At 32.4% G+C, this 26,877-nt stretch overlaps 1 protein-coding gene across 5 annotated transcripts in view; it reads right to left on the bottom strand.

The window, feature by feature from the left end:
* Nucleotides 1-2,949: 2,949 nt before the first annotated feature.
* LOC143085627 (heavy metal-binding protein HIP-like) overlaps nt 2,950-26,877 on the bottom strand; it is a 40,777-nt gene continuing 16,849 nt past the window's right edge. For 2 of the 5 annotated variants that reach the window (XM_076262088.1, XM_076262089.1), the window contains exons 2-7: nt 23,199-25,639; nt 19,776-19,989; nt 19,204-19,381; nt 17,657-17,766; nt 14,100-14,514; nt 13,239-13,383 (exon numbers count right to left, since the gene is read on the bottom strand). In XM_076262088.1, coding sequence (XP_076118203.1) covers nt 13,278-13,383; nt 14,100-14,514; nt 17,657-17,766; nt 19,204-19,381; nt 19,776-19,989; nt 23,199-25,631 — 3,456 coding nt within the window. In that variant the 5' untranslated portion in view covers nt 25,632-25,639 and the 3' untranslated portion in view covers nt 13,239-13,277. Of the gene's footprint in view, nt 6,222-6,530; nt 6,702-7,275; nt 7,500-13,238; nt 13,384-14,099; nt 14,515-17,656; nt 17,767-19,203; nt 19,382-19,775; nt 19,990-21,096; nt 21,229-23,198; nt 25,640-26,877 lie in introns of those variants that run through there. The other 3 variants (XM_076262091.1, XM_076262092.1, XM_076262090.1) reach the window with 2 other exon arrangements.

The following is a 26,877-nucleotide window of genomic DNA, read 5'->3' as shown; positions in this document are numbered from 1 at the left end:
TTTGCATGATAAAAAAAGACAGAGTATGTCCCGACAGCGTCCCGACTCTGCCGAATGCGATCCGACAGAGTTCCGACAGTGAACCGACACTGACGGAAAATGTCCATTAGAAAAATGCTCTAACATTTGGGAATCTCAGGTACTGTCGAAACGCAATCCTAGCACAGTCTATTGTACCGCATTGTAAATGGCTTTGTCTAGACCTAGTTGTATCATGTTCTGTAATTGTTGAGTCTCTGATATGAGTTTTATTGCAGAACTTCGTACTGATAACGGGATTGTTCCGGAACAGTAACGTCAAGATCTAAATGCATTCTAAATTCAATCTGGACTCTATCAGCAAACAAGCAGCAGGATAAATTTCTCCAGATCATGTCCGTTACACATGACATCACTCAAAAAACACAGAACATTGTTTTTTTTTGTCTTTTTTTAACAGAACGTTGTTACGATTTTGATCTTTTATTTTGGAATCTGTCACGACATAGTCACGTTTGTATTTCCTACTAGAAACAATCGGCTGAGTTCACCCGACTGTTATGGGACGAACCTTCATTGAAACTGTCGGGGTGAATGACCGACTTCTCTGGACAATTCCCGATCCGTAGGAATCTGTTACAATGTGCGGATTAAATATCAACAATTACTTGTTCCGAGGAAAAAATAAATATGCTAAGAATTAGAGATTCTGCTTTATCCATTACAATTCTGCTAACTTTTTGCATACTATTACGTTCACGTCTAAAAACTAATTCAAAGCCTTTGATAGAATTTTATATTGTTAAACTCTTTCCTTTTCATGATTTTTCGTCAAGCCAAGCGTACGAGGTAAACAAGAAACTGGAAATGTGCTGACATGAACTATCATTATTATAGTCATATTTATAAATTAACTGTTTACAAAAATCTCAATGTTTGAAATACTAAGACTTTTTTTTTTACCTCAGTAATAGACTACCTCAGCTGTATTTGGCAAAAAAATTGTAGGAATTTTGGTCCTCAATGCTCTTCAACTTCGTACTTTGTTTTGACTTTTTAACTTTTTGAGATTCGAGCGTCACTGATGAGTCTTTGTAGACGTAACGCGCGTCTGGCGTAAATACAAAATTTAATTCTGGTATCTATGATGAGTTAATGTATATACAGATGAAGGTTTTACTTTGTACCCAAAGAATACAAAAGTCAAGAAACAAGAAAAATGCCTTATTCCCACCAGATATGTTAGATGCTATGCTAGAATATAGAGTTTTTAATTCAATGTTCGAATAAATAGTTGCATTCTACATATTTTAGTATTTTTGTTTTGAGTCATATTTGATGTTTTCAGTACAACATATTATTGTCGAATAGACGATTCTAATTTCAATTTTTAATACATATATAAAAAAATCTCAAGGTTAACATTAATTGTATAAATGTAAAGTTAGAGCGTTTGACATTTACTGTTAGTTAAATGTTAAGACATAACATAAAAATATCATTTGTGTTTTCCTGAACAATTTACATGTCACTAAGTAATACAAGTTACTGTCAATGACTTGTACTTTACTTACAAACTAATATCGCGCATGCAAAGGATTCGGTTATTATAAAATGTTTGTTTTGGGTTTTTTAAAGACCAACGTTTTTGTTGTTGGTTTTTTAACTGCAGGACATAACGAACTTAGGACTGAAAATGTATGCCATTGTGTTTTTTATAATTTCGAATAAGACCTTGTACAGGTATTTTACAATTTCGTCCATAGCAGGACTCCAAAAGAAATGTATCAACTGTTACACCTGTAATTATGTATCATGCAGACAGTACGAAATCACGACGTGCCTTCATTAATCAAAAAATGTTAGTCATTTACTTCTTATCACATTTTCGTATAGAATACTATGGAACTGCACAGCTTAGAAATCCACTTTTAATACAATAACAAAATTGAATTCTGGAAAAATTATTAAATTTCAGTCTTAGATAAATTAACATGTTTTTGTAAAGTCAGTTGTCTTCTTTCGGAAGTAAATCATCTCTCATGTATAAGCAGTTAAACTTGAAAGCAATGGCTTTTACAAAGAGATACACAGGCTTGTATCCTAGCTACATCCTGTTCATGAAGCTGATATGTCACTTAGAAATATGACTTTTACAATGTCTAAGAACAAACCCACTAAATCCAATATTGTATTGTAGTTCGCCGTACATGACATTGGAAATGATATGTGAATTTTTTTGTAGAAAATCTCTAAAAGTGGAGTGAAGGAGACTACGATATTCTCAGTTAGACCAGAAATTGATATTCTTTTAGTTTGCTGCTACTAATATAACTGTGTGAATCTTCTTTGATACAGTATCACTATATACTATTGGTGTGTTTATTGTACATGGGTTTTTGTTGTTGATGATATATGACTTTACAAAGTCATGCTAAACTCCTTTTAATATTACATTTTTTCTTTAAGCTTTGTAATCTTCCTATCCACTTCGCAGGTCTTTGACGATAAGCAAACAAGCAAACGTCTATATGCTATTTGGTCTCTGGTGGAGAGTTGTGTCATTGGCAATTTTATCACAACTTCTAACACCGTTGGTTTTCCTGGTTGAAATGTTTTATACTAGTCATTTTGGGGCCTTTTATAGCTTGCGATTCTGCGTAAGTCAATTTCATACTGACGGAATTACTTTGACATACATGTAAATTGGTTACCTTTTTGAACATTGTGACTTGGATGGAGAAGTGTCTCATTGACACTCATGTCTACCACATCTTCTCATTTATGTTGTAACAAAATATAGACGTATAAATTCAACAAAGAATAGTGAAAGCCAACTTACAAATTTTAGAATATAGCAATAAGAGAACATAGTAAAATACCTCATTACTGTAATTCAAAGTAACATTATGGTTATGTAAATTTATATTCACCTAATACACATTCAGAACTAATTCAAAAAGCCTGAAATTATTTATCTTGTCTTTGTTAAAAATAATGTTCGAAAAATAGTAACATACATGTATTATTATATATAAATCTTGAAACGCTATTCGGTGCAGTAAAACATATGTTTAATGCATAGACATTTTTTTTTGTCAAATCCATATAATGTGTTTCCCTTGCAAGATTAATATACAAATGTGTTAAAATTATAAAAAAAACAAAAACAAAAACAAAAAAAAAACAAAAACACGGACAAAACGGATGATGATGATGATGATGATGATGATGACTGTTTAACATCCAGCAGCAAAAAAGTATAAATATTTAGAACTAGACATGATATGAACCCTGCTGTGTACGTACTAGGCATAAAGGCTGAGTTTTTTTTTAACGTGCTAGTTCACAAGGGTACAGTCTACAGAAAGACAGTACAAAATGGAGATTATACTAAACGGTTACAATCAAAAACTCGGAATCTTTACTTTTTCCCCATGGTCGAATCATTCTAAAGATGTATCAAATTTTATTTTAATTTTCATGTTAAACATTGATTGAGATGATTTGTAGTGACATAATTATAACAACTCCAATGATAAAGTATAAAAAGGGCGATAACTTAAACGTTCTTTTTCAAATTGACAGCAGACATGAATAAATGTACAACTGTGATGAACATGGATCACCTGTTTTATTTTACTAGGGTTCATCTTATTTCTTTTATCAAGCTGAAACATTGTTATACGAACTCGTTATGTTTGAAAGTTGAACAGTTGTCTACTTTCGGTTTTGTTTTGTTTACATTGCTATGGATATTTATAATATTTAGAATCAGTAACGGACCGGTCGTGGTTAGCATACCCGGAAATATTCCGATCGGTAGTCGTAAACATAAGGGCCGTCATTCAAACGTTTTAGCATAAAGGGTTAGGTAATTATAAACACTCATATGAATAAGACATATGGTATCGTCCAAATTAAATGGTATGGTCCAAAACCTTAGTAAATAAGCTGATGTGCTGTCAGAACAAGGGTCGCTTGATGGATAATCCAGACGCCTTAAAGAAGGGAAAAGGTAATTATTTACACTTTATAAAAGAATTAATAGAATCTGAATAAGAATCTATCTGCGTACCTGAATAAGGTTGCAGGAGTATTAAAGTTGTATTTACGCACCGGGTAATAGGTGCATAGGCGACTGTGCGGAAATACGTGCACTGGTTAGGCAGTGCACAGGCTGAATAAGCCAGATAGTTCACAGGATAGCGGTGAACAGGATAGTAGCGCATAGGTAGAAATAAGCAAGGTTTGGAATAGTGCACAGGTTAGCACTGGTTGTTGCTTAACACAAGGTCTGTTCAAAGACAGCAACACGTCCCACAAATTGTTATTGTGTGTCAGAGGCCAAAGTTAACAAATTAATTAAAGATAAAAATATAAGAAACGGTGCAGCTTCCAATATCCAGGGGTAAACTTTGGTACGATACCCAGAAGTCACTACCCCGACTACGTGACACAACATTTTCTTCTTTCAAATTCTGGACGAGTAGACGTAGCTTTCAATTGAATTCTCTGATTTATTTTAAAATCAGTGTAGCAAATATACCCCGCAGCGAACCCGAAATTTAACCCGAATGAATTATCCTGATAACGGTTGTTAACATTTGGTAGCTTTTAGTAATTTCATCTCAACAAAAAAACACGCCTGAGCAATTACAATATTAACGAAAATATGAAATGCACTATATTTTCACATGTCATTTTAACTGATAGTTTTTTTAAAGTAATATCTGGTTGATTAAAAATCTTGAGAGGTAAAGATAAGCCAATGTCAGGACCATAAGAGATGTAGAAGATACCAACGTATAAGTTGAACAAAAAATGACAACGCCATTCCTAAAAAAAAAACCATTATAAGATAAAAAAAAAAGTAAAGGCAACGGTACTATACCGCTGTTCGAAATTCATCAATCGATTAAGAAAAAAACAAATCCGGGTTACAAACTAAAACTGAGGGAAACACATTAAATATAAGAGGAGAACTACGACACAACAGAAACACGACATTAAAATGTAACACACACAGAAAACACTTTCATCGTTGTTAATTTAGTACTCTCACCATGCTCTAGCCTCTCTGATTTTGTCAGACGGCTTTAATCATCATTACATTATAGCAACAACTTTACATTGTGTTTCTAGAAGTAATTTTCATGTTTTCAAAAGAATGATTTAATAGCTTGAATTAGCACTCCTGCAAATTAAAGACAAATAAAATATATTATTTTAATGAGATTAAAACTACGTTATGATAATTGATTTAATCTGCCTTTCTAGTGGCCAAAGTTTATTTTTTGTTTAAAAAATACAAATTAGAGGTATTACATTCGTCTAAACAAACTAAAAGAAAAATTAAGATGGAATCGCTTGAAATTCAACCGAAACGAAGCCGACATGTTATCACGTCTCATCCTCGCATGTTGTACCCGACATGCAAATCCAAATTGGGGAAAAATTACAACAAGAATATGACTCAATCGTTTTTTAGATTTTAGCTCCCAATACAATAATGTGAAATATCTACAGTTTACAGCTTCATATGTTACACAGTACAAAAAAACACCCAATCTCTATTTAGTGATACACCAAGTCCCTGTCATTTCATAGTCCGACTACAAACTATAATCCGACTGTCATACAAGTGAGAGGTTTAACTATATATATAGCTAGCTATAAAACCAGGTTTTACCCAACACTTTCTATATTTAAGAAAATGCCTGTACCAAGTCAAGAATATGACATTTGTAATCCATGCATTCGTATAATGTGTATAAGCTTTTGATTTTGCCATGTGATTACGGACTTTCCGTTTTGAATTTTCCTCGGAGTTCGGTATATTTGTTAGTTTACATTTTAAAATGTAACAGAATACCATTTTACCAATCAATAAAAAAAAATATTAATAGCTTCGAATTCATATGTACAACAGTAGAAATACACTTATTAATAAGTAAATAACAATAAGCTGTATGAATCTGATAATGTTGGTCATCGTTAATATAGTCTGTATCCGGAGAAACTACACCTAGCGTCATGATCACCACTTTCCATCATTCTCCCGCCCTTTTTGTCTCCATTTACGGCGTAAACTTGATCCCCCTTTAACAACATCACTATAGTGACAGTAGTTGCAGTACTCCTATCATCATGGTCAAAAGCATCAGGGAATGCAATGTCAGCTGTATTACCATTTATTTTCAATAACAGGGTCATGTATGACTTATTATATGCAACACTTACTGTAAAAGACAAATTTCTATCATGTTATTACTTTTCACAAAGATACAGGTTTTACTATTTATTTTAACTGATTGTAAAAGTTTAATTACGTTTTACAGTTCTGTGTTGAATGAGGTTTAGATCTTTCCCCGAATTATTCAATATACTAAACGCTGAAACCTTAATTTTCTGTGTCTCTCGACATGTATACATTACAAGCTGAACTTTGCAAATACATTATTTGAAATACATAACACGCACTTACAACAAGAGAATTCCAGTACGTTTGTATAATTATTTTTTAATGAAATTTTATAATTAAGATTCACCTGTGTTGAAAATATACGTTCCGCTAGATGGCGCAGTGAAAACACCAGTCAAAACATCGTAGCCATCGCCAATGTTAAGATTGACTTTGTCGTAAATAATTTTCTTATCTAGAGAAAACCAATCTATTCCTCTGTCAACTGACATATATGCATAGAATGCAACTCGCGTTGCTACAAAAGACAAAATAAAACTTGTTCTATTTACCTCTTTCATACATATATTATGTTAAATTGTAGTGAGATTTCGACATTTCTTCTGCACTACCTTACGACTACGTGTACAAATTGCGTTGTTTAGGGTTGCAGACATGAATATTTGTCTTAATGATAAAAATTTTTATTCATCATGATAATATAATTATTCATAGGCAAATTTTGAATCAATTTGAAATTTGAAATGGCAGAGACATATATGTCTTTGGAAATGGGTAGGACAAATGTCCCTTCAATTCATGTCACGCAAGGATCATATTGAAAAAGCTGTTTACAGCACCACACTAATAGTGTACTGTGTTTTGTAGGATATTTTGGCTTATTTTGAACAGATCCCTTTATCATAAGCGCCAGACGATACTCCTGTTTATTACATAAAGAGACAATCAATCAACGCTTATCTGTATAACATGGATTGTGTATGTACTGCAGAGGGCCTACGTGGAAAAACATTTAACAATGCAGAAAAAAACATACAAATTTTCATATACATGAATCATAATTAAATACTTATTCTTATTCATATAAATACCTGTATAATTACTGTTTAGTTCATCTCGAAATCGTTGGTTTTCAGCTCTCAAATCTGCAACCTCTGCTTTTAAGTCAGTCATCAACTGCTTCAGTTCATCAATGTCAGCTTTTGCAGCATTGAATACTGGGAAGTATTCTAGAACGGATTGTTCAGGAGTTGCATAGGCAAATGATAACAATGCAAAAGCTAAAGCCACCTTCATGATTCTGTTCAATGTGAAGCTAAAAAAGTAAATCCATTTTGTTATAATTCTTACCCATTTACATTCGTATATCTAAATCTCTAAATATTGACGTACTTAAATGTCGCATTGAATCAGTGTATATAATTTGTGTAGCTAAATATTGATCAAAAAGTATTTGTTAAATTAAACTACCAGTATAACGTGTTTATTTTAACTATGTGTTCATCTATTCCCTAGTTTTAAATGTACATTAAAATTTTATATTACTCTTATTTTCATATACTTAAAAGGCCTGTTCTGGGGTTTATTTGTTTTCAGTAACATTGAACGACCTCTTTATGAGTGACTCAGTTTTCAAAAACTTTAAAAGGCTCTTCATAAAACGAGTTGTAATGCAGTCCATGTAAAAAAACAACATAGGAACTAGAATTGTGTTTTTTGCAGTCAAATAACCGAGCGATATGAAATAAAATATTTTTACCGTTGCGGTCACTATTTTATATAGATTAAAACAAAATGAGAAACTCACATTTTAATAAGTTATTCTATTATAATTTGTTTTGCAAACAAATACATAAAAACCGAATCCCATAAGATAGCAAGACCACCCTACCCAAGTTCGACCAAATGATTTTGAACGCGATATGTGACGAATTGTCGTTTGTTTTGTTGTGTGACATTTTGCAAACTTCATTCGATTTTTAACGCTAATTAGATGACCATGTTATGGTTACCATTTTACCTGCAAGAAACCGACGCTTTTCAATAGATCAACAAGGTTTATTTATGCGTTCTTTATCATGGGAAACATTTCTGCTCTACCAAACACACTGATGTTTTCAGTGATACACATACTCTCCTCGTGGTCGACTATACCTTACTTAATTTTTGCTTATTGTTTTCAGACTACAATAATCGACCGGATTTATCACATGGACTATGCTGAGCGTCACATGTGGGTCATGGTCTGCTTACACTCCTATGAGCACCTGAGGGTCTACATTGGTTTTGATAGGATTTGTGTTGCCCAGTGTTTAATTTCCTGTACTGTGTTTTGTTTTCTTTTGGTCTTTTTTTTTTCTAGCGATGGCATTGTCAATGTGTTTTCGGTTTATTAGTTTGATTGTGCATTTGCTATCTCTTGTCTACTTTTTATATGTCTGCTGCAACCATAAATTAATATTGAGCTTACTTATTGAAATGATCAGTACTTATTTCAGAGATAAAAAAAAAATAGAGTTTTGAGAATGTCTAGAGAAAAGAAAATATCAAGTGGTTTGCATAAATTGCAAAATAACACCATAGCAAAACAAAAGCGAAGAACAGGCATACTACAATTATAATGGAACATTAGTCAGAAGAATTAGATTCAACTACGTAAACCAAGTACAAAAGTTGAATGGTTTAAAAATGTTAAAGGTCTTTTGGGTTTTTCTCTTCACATTGTTTTGTTTCCAATCTTGTTAATATCTGATAAAGGTTTTTCGAATATTTATGTTATGGCAGTTGCTATTTGTCCGGCTAGCCAGACGAATAGTACAAGGACTGTATTTGTCAGGTCAATACAATGCGCATGTCACTATTTGTGTGTGCGTGTAATATTATCTTCAACAGTACCAGGGGGTAGCGAATGTTTGTAATCTGTAATTGTTGTTAGGAGCCAATCTTGTTACTGGTAATTGCAATTGTTGTTTTCTTCATACTAGTATATAGTCCAATGTTGATAACGAATAATAAGAAAAAAAATATATATTTTCTTCATCTATGGCTTTACATTGTAAGAAGAGAGAAGAAATTATTTGTAAAACAAACATGGGTCGTATTTGACTCCTGCATTTTAAGTTAACGTAAAAGATTTTATCTAGCTGAAAAGGTACAAAATCATTATGTCTGATCCATTTTTTGAGTGAGAGGTGGGAGATTTTTCTATAATGACCCCCCCCCCCCCCCTAAAAAAAAAAAGGAAACAAAAAAAAAAAGATGTTAAATCCTTATATCAAAATTCCAGGTGGATTTTTTTTTTATTTACGTGAGGTGGTCAGGGTGACACGGTGTGCTCCTTTTCCCAAATTATATCATTTTTTGAAGTTCATACTATCGTATTCCATTGTATATTCTGAGAACTGCAAAATTTATCACAAATATTAATATCGCCGTTTTCAGCAATGATCTTAAAATTGAAAATCAGTGATCGGGTTACACGCGCCCCCTGTTGCTACTGAAGATAATATTACACCACACATCCGAACGCACTTTATATGATATTTATATGCACATTGCAATGGCCGGACAAATAGCCCTGGTACTATTCGTCCGGCTAGTCGGACAAATAGCCACTCCGTTATGTTTTATGTGCTGCTTGATTATGTACAGATGTCTACAAATATATAATTAAATAAAAAATCGGCACACATGTGTCTGTATCACATACTTTACAGTCGCTTGTTTGCTAATTAGAACTTTTACATACACATTTTATAATTACTCTGTTGATGCTGGTCGTGTCTGTATTTACATGTTTAATCTTTTTCCTATAGTTTTATTTATTAGATAACAACCGAAATGCAAAAAAAAAAAGAATAATACATTTCAGGGACAATAACTCCAAAAAGGGTTGTGAAACTTTCCAAATACTAGATAGATATTGTAATGCTGAGTATTTTTTGCATTTTTCATTTTTTAAGTTATTATTTGTCACTTTTAACTTAGCTTCTATAACAAAACAATGATATTTCAGAGGCAATAATTCTGATGGGAACAAGGCTACATTTTTAACATAAATGTTCCGACGATTTTCACGGTAAAGTCATTAACTGTTAAAAATTGGGGAAAAATAGATATTTCAGGGGCAATTATTCAAATTAAGTAGGGAGATTTTTCTACAATTGCCAGGGTGGATACATCACGCCATACTGATCCTATTTGCAGTTCATTTCTTTTTAGTTAGCTCATATAGTATTTTCAAACAATGGCAAAGAAAACTTCGGTTAGAAAAATTGAAAATCAAAATTTCCGGGCAATAACTTCAAAGTAGGGTAGGCATATTTTTTCATGATTGATTGACCTGAAAGTAAGATAAATATTGTTTTTTTTTTATTTAGTTTTTAATTTAAGATATAACCTGTTTCAAATGTTTTAATCCATTCTAAATGATCTAGCTATTTCAATTTCTACTAAAATTTCAATATTGACTATTAATGCAGAATTCACAAACAGGTACATAGACTAAGTGTTTAAAACTTTTCTTGTACACATCGACAAACAGTAAGTATGTAAGATCAAAACAGTTAACCTTTGGGCATTAAACCTAACTATTGATACCAAAATCTAACCAAGCTAAGAAAAGTGTTAAAACTCGGTTGAATAATTATACATCCCCCCCCTAAAAATTCAAATCTTGGCCAATTGTCTTGTCCAAGGTTTGTTACAAGTACTATATATATATTTAACAGTAACTATTATGTTTGGATAAAAATTAAATGCCAAATACTACATTTTTTTTTATATTTTCACATAGTACACATCTTTTCAAAAAGGCCTTATTCTATTACAAGCTTTTTAGAAAATATATCGCTTAAAAGGTGCAATTGTCCACAATGTAAAATATATCAATGTACCTTGATTTGGGGCTCAACGGACGCCAAAATTGTTATTGAAACGGCGACATGTCATTTTTCAAAAAGCCTAATCCTATTACAAGCTTGTTAGAAAATATTTCGCTTGGGTGCAATTGTCCACAATGTAATGTTCCCACATTTGGGAGCTCATCTGACGCCAAACTGTTATTGAAACGGCGACACGTCATTTTTCAAAAAGCCTTATCCTATTACAAGCTTTTTAGAAAATATTCCCCTGAAAGATGCAGTTGACCACAAGGTAATATTCCCACATCTGTGGCGCAATGGACGCCAAACTGTTAATGGAAAGGTAACGTAATACAATTAAAATGGAACAAGACTCATGGATTAAGTGCCTCCGAAGCTTTCAAAATATCTTCATCAGAAACTCTAAAAGAAAAACGTTGAAAACAAGCGATTTATAAATATAAAGAAACGTAAGATCTATGACTAAAACATTAAACTGAAATATTGTAATATCCGGTGTTTTCGATGTTTTCGAATCAGGATTCCCGGCGATACGTATACGGCCTACGTTGAAGAAAAATAAAAAATCCTAATGGAAGTTCATAAATTTTATTATTTGTTGCTACTGTGATACTCAATAATAAAAAGTACAGTGGTTCATAAAATAAACGACATATAAAAATAAAATACCTTTTAAATATATTACACAGCTGAGAATTTTCAAAGTTACTTGCACCAAGTTTAACTAAACAATTCTACAAATATGAGGAGCCGAAAATCTACTTGAGGCACTGCATTTTAAAAAAAAAAATATGCTGCATATTTTGTGCAAAGATATCTGTTCTGTACACTGCATTTCAATACTCGCCATACTAAGTGCATTGTCAACGAATACCCAAATAAACAATGCGTTTGTATTTTGATATGAAGAATTATCTAGTCTATTAATTATTTATAGTATAACTAATCGCCGTATTTGAATATAAAAAAATAAGACAACGCGTTACCGAACGACGCATGGATTAAACGAGTGCGCAGCACGAGTTTAATCCATAGCGGCGTTCAGTCACAAGTTGTCTTATTTTTGATATTCAAATACGGCGATTAGTTATACTTTTTATTACATTGTCAAATGGCTTTTTTTTATGAAATTAATGTAAAAAATGTAAGGGACTATATGTTTTTCCTACGCATTTACAATTTGTTTTGATCCGACGTTATCGACGTCTTGACAACGCCTATTGTTGTATGACGTCAGAGAGTGAAATAACCACGTTTATTTCACATGTGAAATTATCGGTTTTTATTTAACTTGGAAATCAATGTAATTTATTGCAACCAATGTAATAAGTGCAATTCATAATATATAGTTAAAATATGCTGCTTATCGTGCCGATGACATTGAGTGTGTAGGCAAAGGTAATATCTTTGGTTAGCTTGCTTGTTAGCTGAACCGTGAAGTCATTGTTAGGCTAGGTAAACTACCCTCCTTTAAGAGTAGACTAGTCCGACAGATAACTTATCTATCTGTCTGTTGGACTAGGCTACTACGAAAGGAGGGTATTATACCTGAAATAATAATGACTTAACGGTTCAGCTGACAAGCAAGTTAACCAATTGAAAGATAATACCTTTGTCTACACACTCAATGAAATCGGGTGTAACGATGTCCTTTAATAATATTAGGTCCAGGGCCCGTATGCATAAAGCTACTTAAGTTAAGATTTTCCTTAGTAAACACTTAAGTTAAGGAAACTCCGCCCTTTTTATCTAAGTGGTATGCATAAAAAATCTTAAACTAAGTATTTCCTAAGTAAAATCTTAGTTGTTTTAAGTCACGCCCACAAAACTTAAGTGGTATGCATAAAACTCCTTATACTAAGGAAACGCCTAAGATAACACTTAAGTCTAAGGTACCTCTATATTCTTAAGTAAGTTTATGCATACCATTTAAGAATTTGACTTAACTAAGGAAATTCTTAGTGAAATCTAAGTTTAAGGAATACTTAAGTTAAGATGTTTTATGCATACGGCCCCTGGTAAGCTATTTGTCAATCTGTAGATAACAAAACATCTGTATTTATAAAGGGTGGAACGAAGACCTCAGTGAAAAATATAAACACTAGACACAGGTATTTTACATAAGTTAAATAAATTCCAAAACTAACAAAATAAACCGTCAAATCAAAGTGAAGTAACAATTTTATAACATGTCATTGTAATTTCTTATTTTAAAATTTCGCTGGTTTTTCGTTCACGTTAATAATATCAAAGTCTTGATAAGCGCTATTGCTATTCATACCAGACTCTTCGGTTGGGATGTTTCTTCTTTTGATTCTGAAATAGAAGGAATATTTCAAAATGAATACCGAAATCGTCTTTCTTGTCAACTTTTCTTTTTCTTCATTTATGGCGAGTGAGGATATTTTCCTATTTTACTACAACACTATCAATAAAGATAAGTATGACAACTATTTGGTGTAGTGGTTAAAGGGTATGTTACGAAATTATCCTCATTTTTGTATTGCTACATGTTTACTACACAGATTACGGTTATGTACGTATTCAAGTGGTCAAAATTTATAAAGAACATTTTAGATGATTGTGGTATGTCAAATATTAGGCAGAACCCAATATAGATTAAATAATCTATTGAGCAGACTCTAAATAAATAAATTTATAGAGTTTTTGGCATTCCGAAACGTGCAAGTCTCCTAAAACATGCCTAAAGCATTGTGCTTAACGAAGTTCAAAACTAATACATGTATTTGTTTTATAAAATGTGTTTAAGGTTTATCCTCATATTATAACTAAGTACATCAATTGTAAATGTAGTTTGCCAGTCGAGATCGCTTGAAATGGCAATATTTGCTAAGAGACAAAAGATTGTGTGATGTAACTATATTGATACTGCAAGAAAAAGCAGCTTTCCCCATTTTGTCATGAAAATTCAAACATTTGTTAGTTTGAACAACTATATTCTTCAAACAATGTTATCATATCAAACAAACTGTGTAAATGTATTATAAAGGATTTTCATGACTTATACTTACACATTGCACAAGTTGTTTCGTTTGTATAGAACAAAAGCAATCAGAGCACATATGACAATAACAGTAACAATAATCCCTAAAATGGCTCCAATGGATAATCCACTTGTCGTCTGCTCTTTATTGTTGATTAACGGTAGTGTGACAAGTTCGTATGTTGAATCACAGTATGCATACTTCATATATTCATCAAATTGACATTGTGTTTGTACGTCACAATCAGCTCTTGATCTTGCCGAATCGACAATACCGCCTTCTATCCATCCACAAAGACAGCTCTGACTCCCCAAATCTCTTGCCAGAAGGAGACTATCTTTGCTGGCTAGTTTCTTTCCACTGTTTTTACATCCGGTCACTGCATCATCATATGTAAAATCTTGCAAAATTTGTTCAGCATATATGACGTCAATAACGTTACCTATAAAAAATAATAAAAGAGACCTTTCAGATGATCATACGACATAGTAATGTACATGTAATACAGAAATAAACATGGATAATACGAAGTCACTTTCTTTACTCTAGCTTTATCGCTTTTTATCAACTCTTTCTTTAACTTTTCTTTGCAATACTCTCAGATATACGTAGAACCGATTTAAAAAATCACTATCTGTGAAACAACATTGTCAATCTTAACCTCTAAACCAAACTTTATACATACATATTAAAATGAACATATATCAAAGGTTGTGGATAAAACTACGGAGCTAATAGGCGACCTAAAAATATTATATCTTATTGTTATCTCAATATATATATCGTTATTTCGATATAATTAAATCGTTATATCGATATATTTATATCGTCATCTCAATATTCATATACATGTATCGATATCTATATCGTTACATCGATATAGTTATATCGATATTTTTATATCTTTATCTCGATATAATTAAATCTGTATCTCGATATATTTTATACCGTTTTGTCCCGGTATAATTATTTCGGTATCTCGATAAAATTATATCGTTGTATCGATATAATTTAATCACTATCTCATGGAATAGATTACTTCATACTCAGTTGCCCAACGTAATATTATGATAGTTTTTGGGCTGTTGGACATTTTTTGTAACAACTTACAGTCCTCCCGGCATTTCTTGTGCTTTAAAAGGGACATACAATAATAGGGGAACGAAACGGACATACATTTAGATCGAATAGTTTGGCTCTAAACCTATCAAACCCCTTTTGATTACAATTGAACTATATATATAGGTGTTGGGCCTAGGTGTAACCAATATGACCATAGTTATGACAGTGTTCAAAGAGATATGTGTCGTCTGTTGCAAATTGTCTGTAAGGCGCATTCATTCAGTTGCGGATTGAGAGGGGCGTAATGGCTCTTTTTACTTTAGAAAAATATAATTATATCGAGATAACGAAATAAATATATCAGTATAAGGATAAACATATCTGGACACACTATAAAAATATATCGAGATAACGATTTAATTTGATCGAGATAACCAAATAAAAATATGGATATAACGATATAAATGTATCGAGATAACGATATAAATGTATCGAGATAACGATTAAACCATATCGAAATAACGATATCTATATTTGAATAACGATATGATATAATGTTGTTAAGGTCTCCTATGGACTTCCGTATAAAACTGTTCTTTAGTCAAACTTCATTTGATTTTTTAATGTTCATAGTGTTAATATGTTAAGCAAAACCTTTACAACAGGCAGATGAACCACGTTATTTGATATGATTGAGTGTAACCAACCTAACTGAAGAGCATTTCTAGGTTAGATAAGGTAAAACAAAGTACTAAAGTACTAAACATCGGATGACCGCAAGTTCTTGTGGATGGTCCGACAAGCACTTATCTCAGAAAAAACAAGAATGTGTCCAAAGTACACGGATGCCCCACTCGCACTATTATTTTCCATGTTCAATGGACCATGAAATTGGATAAAAAATATATATGGCATTAAAATTAGAAAGATAATATCATAGAGAACATGTGTACTAAGTTTCAAGTTGATTGGACTTCAACTTCATCAAAAACTACCTTGACCAAAAACTTTAACCTGAAACATGCACTGTCATTTTCTATGTTCAGTGGACCATGAAATTGGGGCCAAAAGTTTAATTTGGCTTTAAAATTAGAAAGATTATATCATAAGGAACATGTGTACTAAGTTTCAAGTTGATTGGACTTCAACTTCATCAAAAACTACCTTGACCAAAAACTTTAACCTGAAACATGCACTGTCATTTTCTATGTTCAGTGGACCATGAAATTGGGGCCAAAAGTTTAATTTGGCTTTAAAATTAGAAAGATTATATCATAAGGAACATGTGTACTAAGTTTCAAGTTGATTGGACTTCAACTTCATCAAAAACTACCTTGACCAAAAACTTTAACCTGAAGCGGGACAGACGGACGAACAGACAGACAGACGGACGAACGGACGCACAGACCAGAAAACATAATGCCGCTCTACTATCGTAGGTGGGGCATAAAAATCACATCTCTATACCTGAAAGTAAGGTTAATGTACAGATATGTTTTTTGGGGGACAAGTTCGTGCGTAGATGAAAAATAAATGACAGGGAATTCATCCTTTTCGTAATTATATTGTAGTGAGACAAATCAGTATACTCTGGTTTATTGTATACCATTCAATTCTACTATATTAATAAAAGTGCAGTGCAAGTGCAGGGATGACACGTCACTCTTCTGTAATAATACGATTTTTCTAATAGAATGGATTTGAGTAGGCATTCAGGGGCCAGCTGAAGGACGCCTCCGGGTGCGAGAATTTCTCGTTGCATTGAAGGCCTGTTGGTGACCTTCTGCTGTTGTCTGCTCTATGGTCGGGTTGTTGTCTCTTTGGCACATTCCTCATTTCCATTCTCAATTTTATTCGTATTTTTCCGCAAAAAAATGTTTAATCATCCATGGAGAGTTATCGTTCCTTAAGATTGCAAACGCTCTTGAGATATTCTTTCGCATACGTGTTCATAGATATTAATGATTTTTCACTTGCATGTATATACATATAACAAAACATTTTAATATTATCAATTTATATTCTTTAAACAGAATTTGATGAGTATTCATTGTAGAAATGAATTTATAACAAGCGATAAGAAATGTTAGTTTGCACTTGATGATGTCTGCGTATTCATAATGTTTATAGGTCGGTTAAAAAACCAAAACGAATATTACATTGTGGAAATCTAGGCAATAGCAATACACGGGAATGACCTCACGGTCATCGCTGTAAAAAAAAGTGTCCTTGCTAACGTTAAGTTACGATCAAACAAGACGTACTAACTGCATTGATACAATTTTTTCTCTCCTGTATTTTTCCATTAGATTGAACAGGCGGTGCCATGTCTCAACATAAAATAAACACTTGGGTAAAACTTTCCACAAATGCTATAATTCCTATCACCAAGATACATACTTAGTTCTCAAGACTCAAAACTCAAAACTCAAGGTAAGCGTCTTTCGTAAAAAATGGACTAGAATGTAGCAAGGATTAAAATGCTTCCAACTATGTAAAACCAATTTTATTTTCAAACTCACCACAGAACAATCCATTAAACTTTGAAATGGTACCTGGAGGGCAATCCTGACAATGGCCATCCTTGTAAAAACTATTACCGCTACAACATATGTCACCTACCGTCCGTCTCCTACAAAGGACAAGATAAATTTCTCATAAATTATAATGAAAAAGCTGACTTGTGAATTTTATTTCATGAGATCTGTAATTTTGAAAATTGTCATAATGGTCGTTCTTGATCTGGCTCTTGTAAATGAGGCCTTAACAAAATTTAAATATCAAAAGTTCGACAGCAATAAGGGACATTTTAAGCTTCCAAATCATTTAGTTTTAGAGTTTAGAGTTACAAAAAGAAAATCATGTTTAAAGCAAGTTTTTCAGTTCTTCACTTGCAGCTTGAATCCATCAATAATTTTCGTAGCATAGCAATTTTCTATACAAGTATTACGAATAAATTGAAAATGGAACATATTTTCCCCCTCCAAACTCCATCACATACACATAATGTACTTTTTACAGGAGGCAACCTTTTCATATTATTTTCGTTTAGTTTCATTGCTTGAATATAAACATTTCAACGCTATGATACGAAAATAAATATTACCAATACTGGTACATTTGGTATCTTTGACGAATGCTTACAACCACAAAACCATGCAATCTCATATATAGACAGACGTGTCGTCCTTTCCTCCTCAATCTGATTGAGGAAAAATGGACGACAAGCCTGTCATTAAAGGAGATTGACAATGTACATTAGATCGATGATTGTGGTTAATACGGTCCTTTTTCTGAGATATCACTGTTTAATTATGCAATCATTCAAAATAATCAGGTTTTCTAATCTACTTCGTTATATATTTGGCATTTCAACTGTATAAATTATTTTCACTGAAGTCATGAAGCGCGCGCGCTCGTCTAGATTTTGCATTTCTACCCTGAGCTGATTTGTACAAATGTTTTTTTCAAGCAAAATTTTCTTGTTTTCTATCATCTTACCAATTATAAAAAGAAGATGTGGTATGATTGCGAATGAGAAAACTCTCCACAAGAGACCAAATGACTCAGAAATTTACAAATATATGTCACCGTACGGCCTCCAACAATGAGCAAAGCCTATACCACATTTTCAGATATAAAGGACCCCGAAATGACAAATTTTAAACAATTCATACGAGAAAACTAACGACCTAATCAATGTACAAAATAATGAACGAAAAACACGTTTTACGGCAACAAACGACAATCACTGAATTACAGGCTCGAGACTTGGGAGAAGAACATACAGATTTTTCAATGAATGTATTGTAGAATTGATGGCGCTCAATACTAGTATTTACGAAAAAAAATGAATGAAATTAATCCAAAAGTCACTTTTGTCACTCATATGACACGTGACACATTTAAATTGGTGTATTTGATTGTCACCAATCTGATATGTGTGGCACATGTTTATGTGTGTATGAAAATTACATAGATGCACGAGTAGTTACCGATACAATGAATAAATATTTTTGGAAGTACGTAATTGATGAATAATGAGAATTGTAATTAGTTAATGCCTTACGTGTTTCTCTTTTTTCTCCGTTCATATGGGTCAATAAAGCAATATTTAAGTCCAACTTTGATTGGGACTTTAGTCGAAGGTGTTGAAAGATGGGACCTTTCTAATCCGGAAACTGTAATATCTAGTTGACCGTATATTGATGGCTTGATTTTATCAGGATCAATCACACTATCGGTACCTAAATAAAATAAAAAAATATTACATCTAGTCTTAATATTACTGAGATTTTCTATATGTTCTGCTTGATCCCAATTGGATCTTAATTCTTAGAAATGTATGCATTGTAGGGAAAATTGAACCTGTCGACACATCCGACACTGCTTTATTGTACTGTCACATACTGTACGGATGAAATTGATACGGTTCAAAGGAAACGTTTTCTTGGTTTGTATATTCAAAACGATTTTCGTTTTTTGAACATCGGTAAACCAACATGTATAGTTACCCCGCAGTATACTAGTATTTCGATTCCAAATGATTTTCCCAAATGGATTCTGAATATTTATTTTACAAAAGCTGGCTGTTGGTCTGATCTTTTATACTTTATCATAGTTGTTTTTTTACATTATTACCTAGTGTGTGAATGCATATCTGTGGCATCAAATTCCCTCCATCAGTATCGCAAACACGGTATGGATTTTCGATACGTTCTTGACGGCAGGTAAGGTCTTTGCCTAGAGAGTATGACATCCGCATAGGAACAGAGGGTGTTATTATATAGTCAGTTCCGTCTTTGTAATCATACAATCTGTTTCCGGTATTGCTTGGAGTAACAATCACTTCTACCTATGCACAGATTGAAATGATGATAATTATAATTATTTAATACTCGTCTGTAAAAATATCAAATAATCAGATGACATTATTTCATTATTCCAAGTTTGCAAGAAAAAAGTTTTTATAAAAATTTGAAAAGCAAAATATTTCAATAAAAAAGTAGACAAAAAATGAAAAAGAATGACATCATTTTTATGATAAAAAAAGAAGACATTACACATTACATGTACTTATTTTAGACTATTAAAATTTGTTTGAAGATGAAAACAACTAAAATTAAACTGTTATTATAATTATAATTTAATTTTGGATGTAACGCGTCTTCTGATTGGCTAACGTTGTTTTGTTTATCAGCTCAAAGAAATCATTGTGTCATGTGATTGTGACGTCATCAACGTTTTTCATAGTTTACTCCGGTTAAAATGGAATTTAGAAATAAATTATAAGAAATGACTGAAATATAGTTTCTGTCTATTCAAAATAACATAAAAATGTGGTGCACACTTAAAAATAACCAGCTACGCGGGTTATTCAGTGTGCACCACATTTTTGATGCTATTTCTTCATAGGTCACAGAATAAATATTACAGTCATTCCTTAAATAATAAAATTCGTCTCAATATTATGCATAGAACATCGATACAGATATACTAGTAAAAAAGAAACATTACATCAATTTCATGTCATATAACGTATAAAATAACAACACATTTATAACCATGAATTATACATCTTTATATCAATGTAAATAAAGACATAAATGAAGCTGGCTCCATTCAACGGACGTCGTGTCCGAAGTCAACAACTGACACAGGCAATTTCGGATAGTTCTGTCTAAAAATTTGTTGTTAGCTTTTCCGGTTACACGACTAGCCGTTATTTTTCTTTTTGCATTTGCGTTCTACCAATTTGCCTGTCCTGATGTAACGTCGTTGCTCGAGGTCTTCTCTTCCGGATCGAGGGCGACCTGTGGTGTGCCTTTTCCCCCCAAGACGAACCTAACATATATATAAGTTAACTTGGTTTTCAAATGATTTTTTTGACATTCCTGCTTGCAACATCCCAATGCTTCTTTCCCTCTCATTTTGACGTAAACGGAGTTGGGTGTTGACTTACGTATAGGGTTAACTGATTTAATCGACACAATGTGTGACCGTTATAGCAATTCAAACACACCGGGATAAAGTTTTACGGAAGCATATTAGGGACATAGAAAAAATAAAATTGGCAGTGAACTTTTTTTTCAAAGTCGAAATTTTGACTTTTCAAATTTTGAAATTTTGACTTTAACTTGAAATTTTGAGTTTTCAAATCCCGAAATTTTGACTTAAACTTGAAATTTTGACTTTCTAAAATCTTCAAATTTCGACTTATTGAAAAGTCAAAATTCTGACTTTTTTGAAACTCAAAATTTCGACTTACAAAAAGTCGAAATTTCCACTTTTTTAAAACTCGAAATTTCGACTGATTTAAAACTCGAATTTTCAACTTATTTTAAACTCAAAATTTCGACTTATTTTAAACTCGAAATTTCAACTTATTTTTAAACTCAAAATTTCGACATTTTTAAAACTCGAAATTTCGACTTATTTTAAAATCGAAATTTCAACTTAATAATTTAAACTCAAAATTTCGACTTTGATCTCAAAATTTCGGCTGTTGAAATCTCGAAATTTTTACTTTTTCTAAGTACTTTTAAAACTTTGATGTTTGTATTCAAACACAGTTATTACAATTTTAGCAGGAGTAGACATTGACGCAAATTATTAAAGCGTCATCCACACATTTTGACAATTTATATTTTGAAATTGTTTTTTCTTCTTAAATTAAGATATGGGTTAGCATTTAATATTGAATTCGGAAAGGACATGCATGTTGACAGAAAAAAAAAATGTTTTCCCATATTCCATGTTTTAGTTCCCACGACACTGTCATAGAATTGTCAGATCTGAGAACATTTAGCATCGCAGTTTCAAAGGCCTGTTTGGTTTCCCAATAGTAAGTCACTGACTTTGCCTTGTTTAAACAATGGTAAATCAAGTAGCCAAAAATGCCATGCATATTCGGGATGACAAATGAGCTGCTCGGGTTTCTAGTTTTGGAATTTTGAAATAATGGTTCTTTTTTCTGGAACATTGATTAAACTCTACAAGTTGACATTCTTATGACACAACTATTAACCCTTGTCTTTATATATTAGACTGTTGAATAAAAGTATGTCGTAATATAGGTATGTCGGAATAACGGGGTCGTCTTGATACACATATCTGAAGTCCAGACTTGAAATATGTATTTGAACGTGAAACACATTTTATCTATTCTTCGGCAAAACAAGATTTTCTATCTAAAATAACCTCTTTAAAATCATGGTTTAGTTTATTTAAATATGCTTATTAAGTTTATGATGTATTATGGCTCTCCGCCTGCTGATATAAATGACTGTGAATGTGGTAATCGCAAACGTATAAATACTTAGGAAAAGTCGAAATTTTGAGTTTAAAACAAGTCGAAATTTTGAGTTTAAAAAAAGTCGAAATTTTGTGTTTAAAAGAAGTCGAAATTTTGAGTTTAAAAAAGTCGAAATTTTGTGTTTAAAAGAAGTCGAAATTTCGAGTTTAGAAAAAGCCGAAATTTCGAGTTTTAAAAAAGTGGAAATTTCGAGTTTAAAGTAGAAATTTCGGCATTTTATAAAGGCAAAATTTCGAATTCTAAAAAAGTCAAAATTTCGACTTTTCAAGAAATTTCAAGATTTAGAAAGTCAAAATTTCAAGATAAGAAAAGTTAAAATTTCGAGATAAAGTCGAAATTTTAAGATTTGAAATGTCAAAATTTCGACCTTGACAAAAAAAAGTTCACTGCTAATTTAATTTTTTCTATATCCCTAATACGCTTCCGTAAAGTTTAATTTAGAAAGTAATAAATAAAAACGTCAATTTCTGATCTGAAAACGACATTACAACATTCTAAAACGTATTCAAACGTTCAAAATCGATACAAATACAAACATTCTATTAACTTTTAAATGTTCAGATACCACATAATTTAATTATGCACGAACTTTCCAAAAACTAATAAAAACTTGTGTAACGTTTCTTTTTTTCACTAGTATATAAAATCCTGTTTTTTTACATAGATATTCTTATTATGTATTGATCATTTGAGGAAATAAAAAATAATAGTATCAAATGAAAATTTTCACTATACATATTTTTGGTTACCTGATTTGAGGAACTGCTTTGCACTGGCAAGTACATTTCAAATCCGTCAACATAAATCGCAAAGTTCTTATGGGCTTCCGGAATCCACCCTCTGTCAATAAGCCAGTTTGAGTTCGGAATTTGAAATTGAACAGTTTCACCTTTGTACAATTTTGATAAATCTATCCAGTTTCGATTTGTTTCATTAAATGAGTTTGATTGAGTGGGTAAATCTACGTATTTTAAAATTGGATTGCACCTTACGTCTGGCAAAGACAGTAACCTATCAACATTTGTAGAAATACCTTGACAGTCATTTGGCCTTCTTCCCATCTTGTATTCTAGGATGTCACAAAGCATATACACGTTAGTAAATTGTACAATGCTCGTTGATATATAAGATGCAGCTGCAAATGATTTTATTTCGAAAATAGTTAAATTACTAGGAAACCTTGATCGTGTTCCTGAACCAAGTATTGAAGAGCTTTGTATTTGTGTCAGTGATCTCATCAACGAAGACATCTTCTCCAGTAGATTTTCTTGAAAATCAAAGATTTCTTCTAATGACACCACAAGCTTTATAGCATTTGCCTTTGCATCTGGACAAGCGTTTGTAGCCCATAATGTTGTTTTGAACGCCGCTGACGCCAGGCCACTTGTTTCTTCAATTGATGAACAAAGGTCATCGATGAAACCTTCCCAATAGCTACCAAGAACAGTCAACTCGTACTTTTGAAGCTTTCCAGAGTAATTTTCGTAATGTTTAAAAAAATCAGATTGCAGGCTGTTAAACTTTTCGTCGGATATTGATTCTGGTGTGACTCTGTCTAGGATATTCTTGATTGTCTGAAGTAAGGGTGCGTTTTTATTTATTTTTTTGCTGATTTCGGCCGATAGTTTTTGAAGCTTTATCAAATAACCTATTTTAGAAAGGGCTTTAGCAAGGATTGCAGTAGCTTGTGCTACTTCATTGGTAGCCTCCAAAACATCAACTGTATTGCCACTATTAAAGATCCATTTAAGAGGATTTGATGCTTCTGCAGCACGTGCTGCTAATTTTACGCCTGCTTCAACTAAATCACCTGTTGCTGCTGAAGTAAAAAGCAGCAGAAGAGCCCCAAGTGACGACTTTAGTTTTGTTTTTGCTTCATCGTGAACAATTGTGTATGAATCAATATCAGATTGTATACTATCTATATCTGCTGTTAATTTTTTACTTTCAAACTCAGCCAGGCTTTTGAAATAAGTTCCTAGTTGTTGGAAGCGATCTTGAATTTCGTTTTTTATTTGAACAGCAGCAACCTGCAGATCAAGTGATATTTCCTGACTCAGCTCTTTTATTTGTGAGATTCGCATGTTCTTTATGTATTCTTTATAATCAATTGACGTTACCAAGACCTTTCGTTTTGAACTATATCCAGAGACACCTATTCCATACGTAAGCACAAATGACCTTAATTGGTCTAATGTTTTAGCGAATGCACACAGAAGCCAATCAAATGATGGATATTCGGCCATAAAGTTGCATTTAATAGCAGAACTTTTAGGAAGTATTTTAAGAAGGTTGTTTGTCTTGATCAATTGTTTGGATCTGAACTCATCATAAAAGGTAGTCAGAATTTCTGTTGTTATTTTTGTTATTTCGCTTTTCTCTATCTTAGAATTTTGATGCATATCTTTAGGTGCTCTTTGGAATAAGGTAAAAATTGAAAACTTTGCAGCTTTAATTTCCAATGAAGATTCATTCCAATCTGCCTCTGTCACCATACCACACAGATTATCTATAGAATCTACCAGTTCAAAAAAGGGAATCAGTTGACAATATGGGTCGTCACGGTTGATTAAGCACCACTCTGAAACTTCAGAAATTAGATGTTCAGAAACAGTCTTTCGGAACGGTTTAGTCCATGAACATAAATTAGATCGTGTTAACAGATGCGTTTCAAACTCAGCAGCATATTTCCACTGAGCTATTGGTATTTTTGAAATCAAATCAACAGGGCCACACTTCAACTTTAATAAAACTGGATCAAGGTACCAGGCAAGAAGCAGAACTGAATACATATATGATATGTTGTCATGTTCACTGTCCAAAACACTACTGAGTCTCTGTAAATCGGATTTCGTATATTGCCCAATTTTATACAAACGTAAGTACACACAACCAACAGTTGAAGTATCTAAAACACTGCATTCTGCTTCTGTAGTGTTAATGCGAGCTTCGTTATCATTTATGTTATCAAATATATTATTCCCTGCTTTAAATAATTGATCATTATATAGGTTTTCAGACATTTCGAAATCAGGACCTGATGCTTTAGCAGGTAAAGCAAGTGTGATGCAAAGTTTTCTTAATTCAATATGCGTAGATTCATTTACAAAGACTGTTGCAGTGGCACGTTTCAAATACACACTATGCAAAATCACCAATAAATACCATTGAATGGTAGACATGATAACTGCTAGAAATAAAAGTACATACAAAATAAAGGAATATTAATTTTGAAAATTTTCTTAATTTAAAAACTTAATTAGACAAGTAAAATTACTATTAAATGATAAATATCATCGGTACAGAGCTTATGACCTCTAAGCCATTTATCTTTTAAAAAATCGGCTTAGATCTTTCAAAAAGTCCATACAAGTAGTGAAGTAGACATAGTTTTTATATCAATACACATAGATATAGTGTGTCTAGTCAGATGTGACAGGCGTATCAGAAATATTCCCGTTGAACAAAGACTATGTAAAATGTGTAACAGTGACGAAGTAGAAGATTAGCACCACTTCATGATTAAATCTTCATTGTATAACAATATTCGTAAAAAGTTCCTTCGAGCTTCATGACTAAGAGTTCCCGGACCTTTCATCAATGGATAAGTTAAAAGAGCTCCTAAATAGTAAGAAGAGTAAAACAGTTGCAAAATCAATCAACATAGTGTGTAAATAAACTACCAAACAATTGTCATATCTTATAACATATGTTCAAGTTGTAAATGCGTTCAATTTTTCTTTCATGTAAGTGACAAACTTAAATTTTGATTTCATAAATATGTTTCATGATTTAGAATAGACCTTTTATTATCAGAAAGTGCACCATAAGTTTATTTGGCTGGCCGATTCTTTTGTATTTTTAAACATGTACTTATTTGTATATTCAGGTTGTACTATAATAAATAATTCTTTTAAAGTTTTTCTTCTTCATAGACAATTTATAAGAGACGCGTCAATGGAAATCCGTTCTTATGATTATAACTTCAGACGAATGACACAGATGACAGAAAAATAATCATTGCAAAAGTGAAAAATACTCATTCAGCACACATTCATAGACAATTGGTTGTATCACCGTAGTTACAAGTATATATTTTAAAGCAAATGAAGTGTTTTAATTAATTGATATAAGTTGCCCCTTATTGAACCTTGTCTTTTGTAAAAAAATGTTATACATTTTTGATATAGTAAATAAAGGCAACAGTAGTATACCGCTGTTCAAAACTCATAACTCTATGGACAAAAAACAAAATCGGGGTAACAAACTAAAACTGAGGGAAACGCATTAAATATTTGAGGAGAACAACGACACAACATCAAAATGTAACACACACAGCAACGGACTAAGCATTACACAACATCCGATGAGAATAACCAATATAACATCAAAACCGAATACATGAATTTGGGATAGAAAAGTACCGTG

This window comes from Mytilus galloprovincialis, chromosome 8 (genome assembly GCF_965363235.1).
Source record: "Mytilus galloprovincialis chromosome 8, xbMytGall1.hap1.1, whole genome shotgun sequence".
In the NCBI taxonomy this organism is placed as follows: domain Eukaryota; kingdom Metazoa; phylum Mollusca; class Bivalvia; order Mytilida; family Mytilidae; genus Mytilus; species Mytilus galloprovincialis.
Note: the sequence above shows the minus strand (reverse complement) of the source record. Positions and strands in the feature narration are given on the sequence as shown.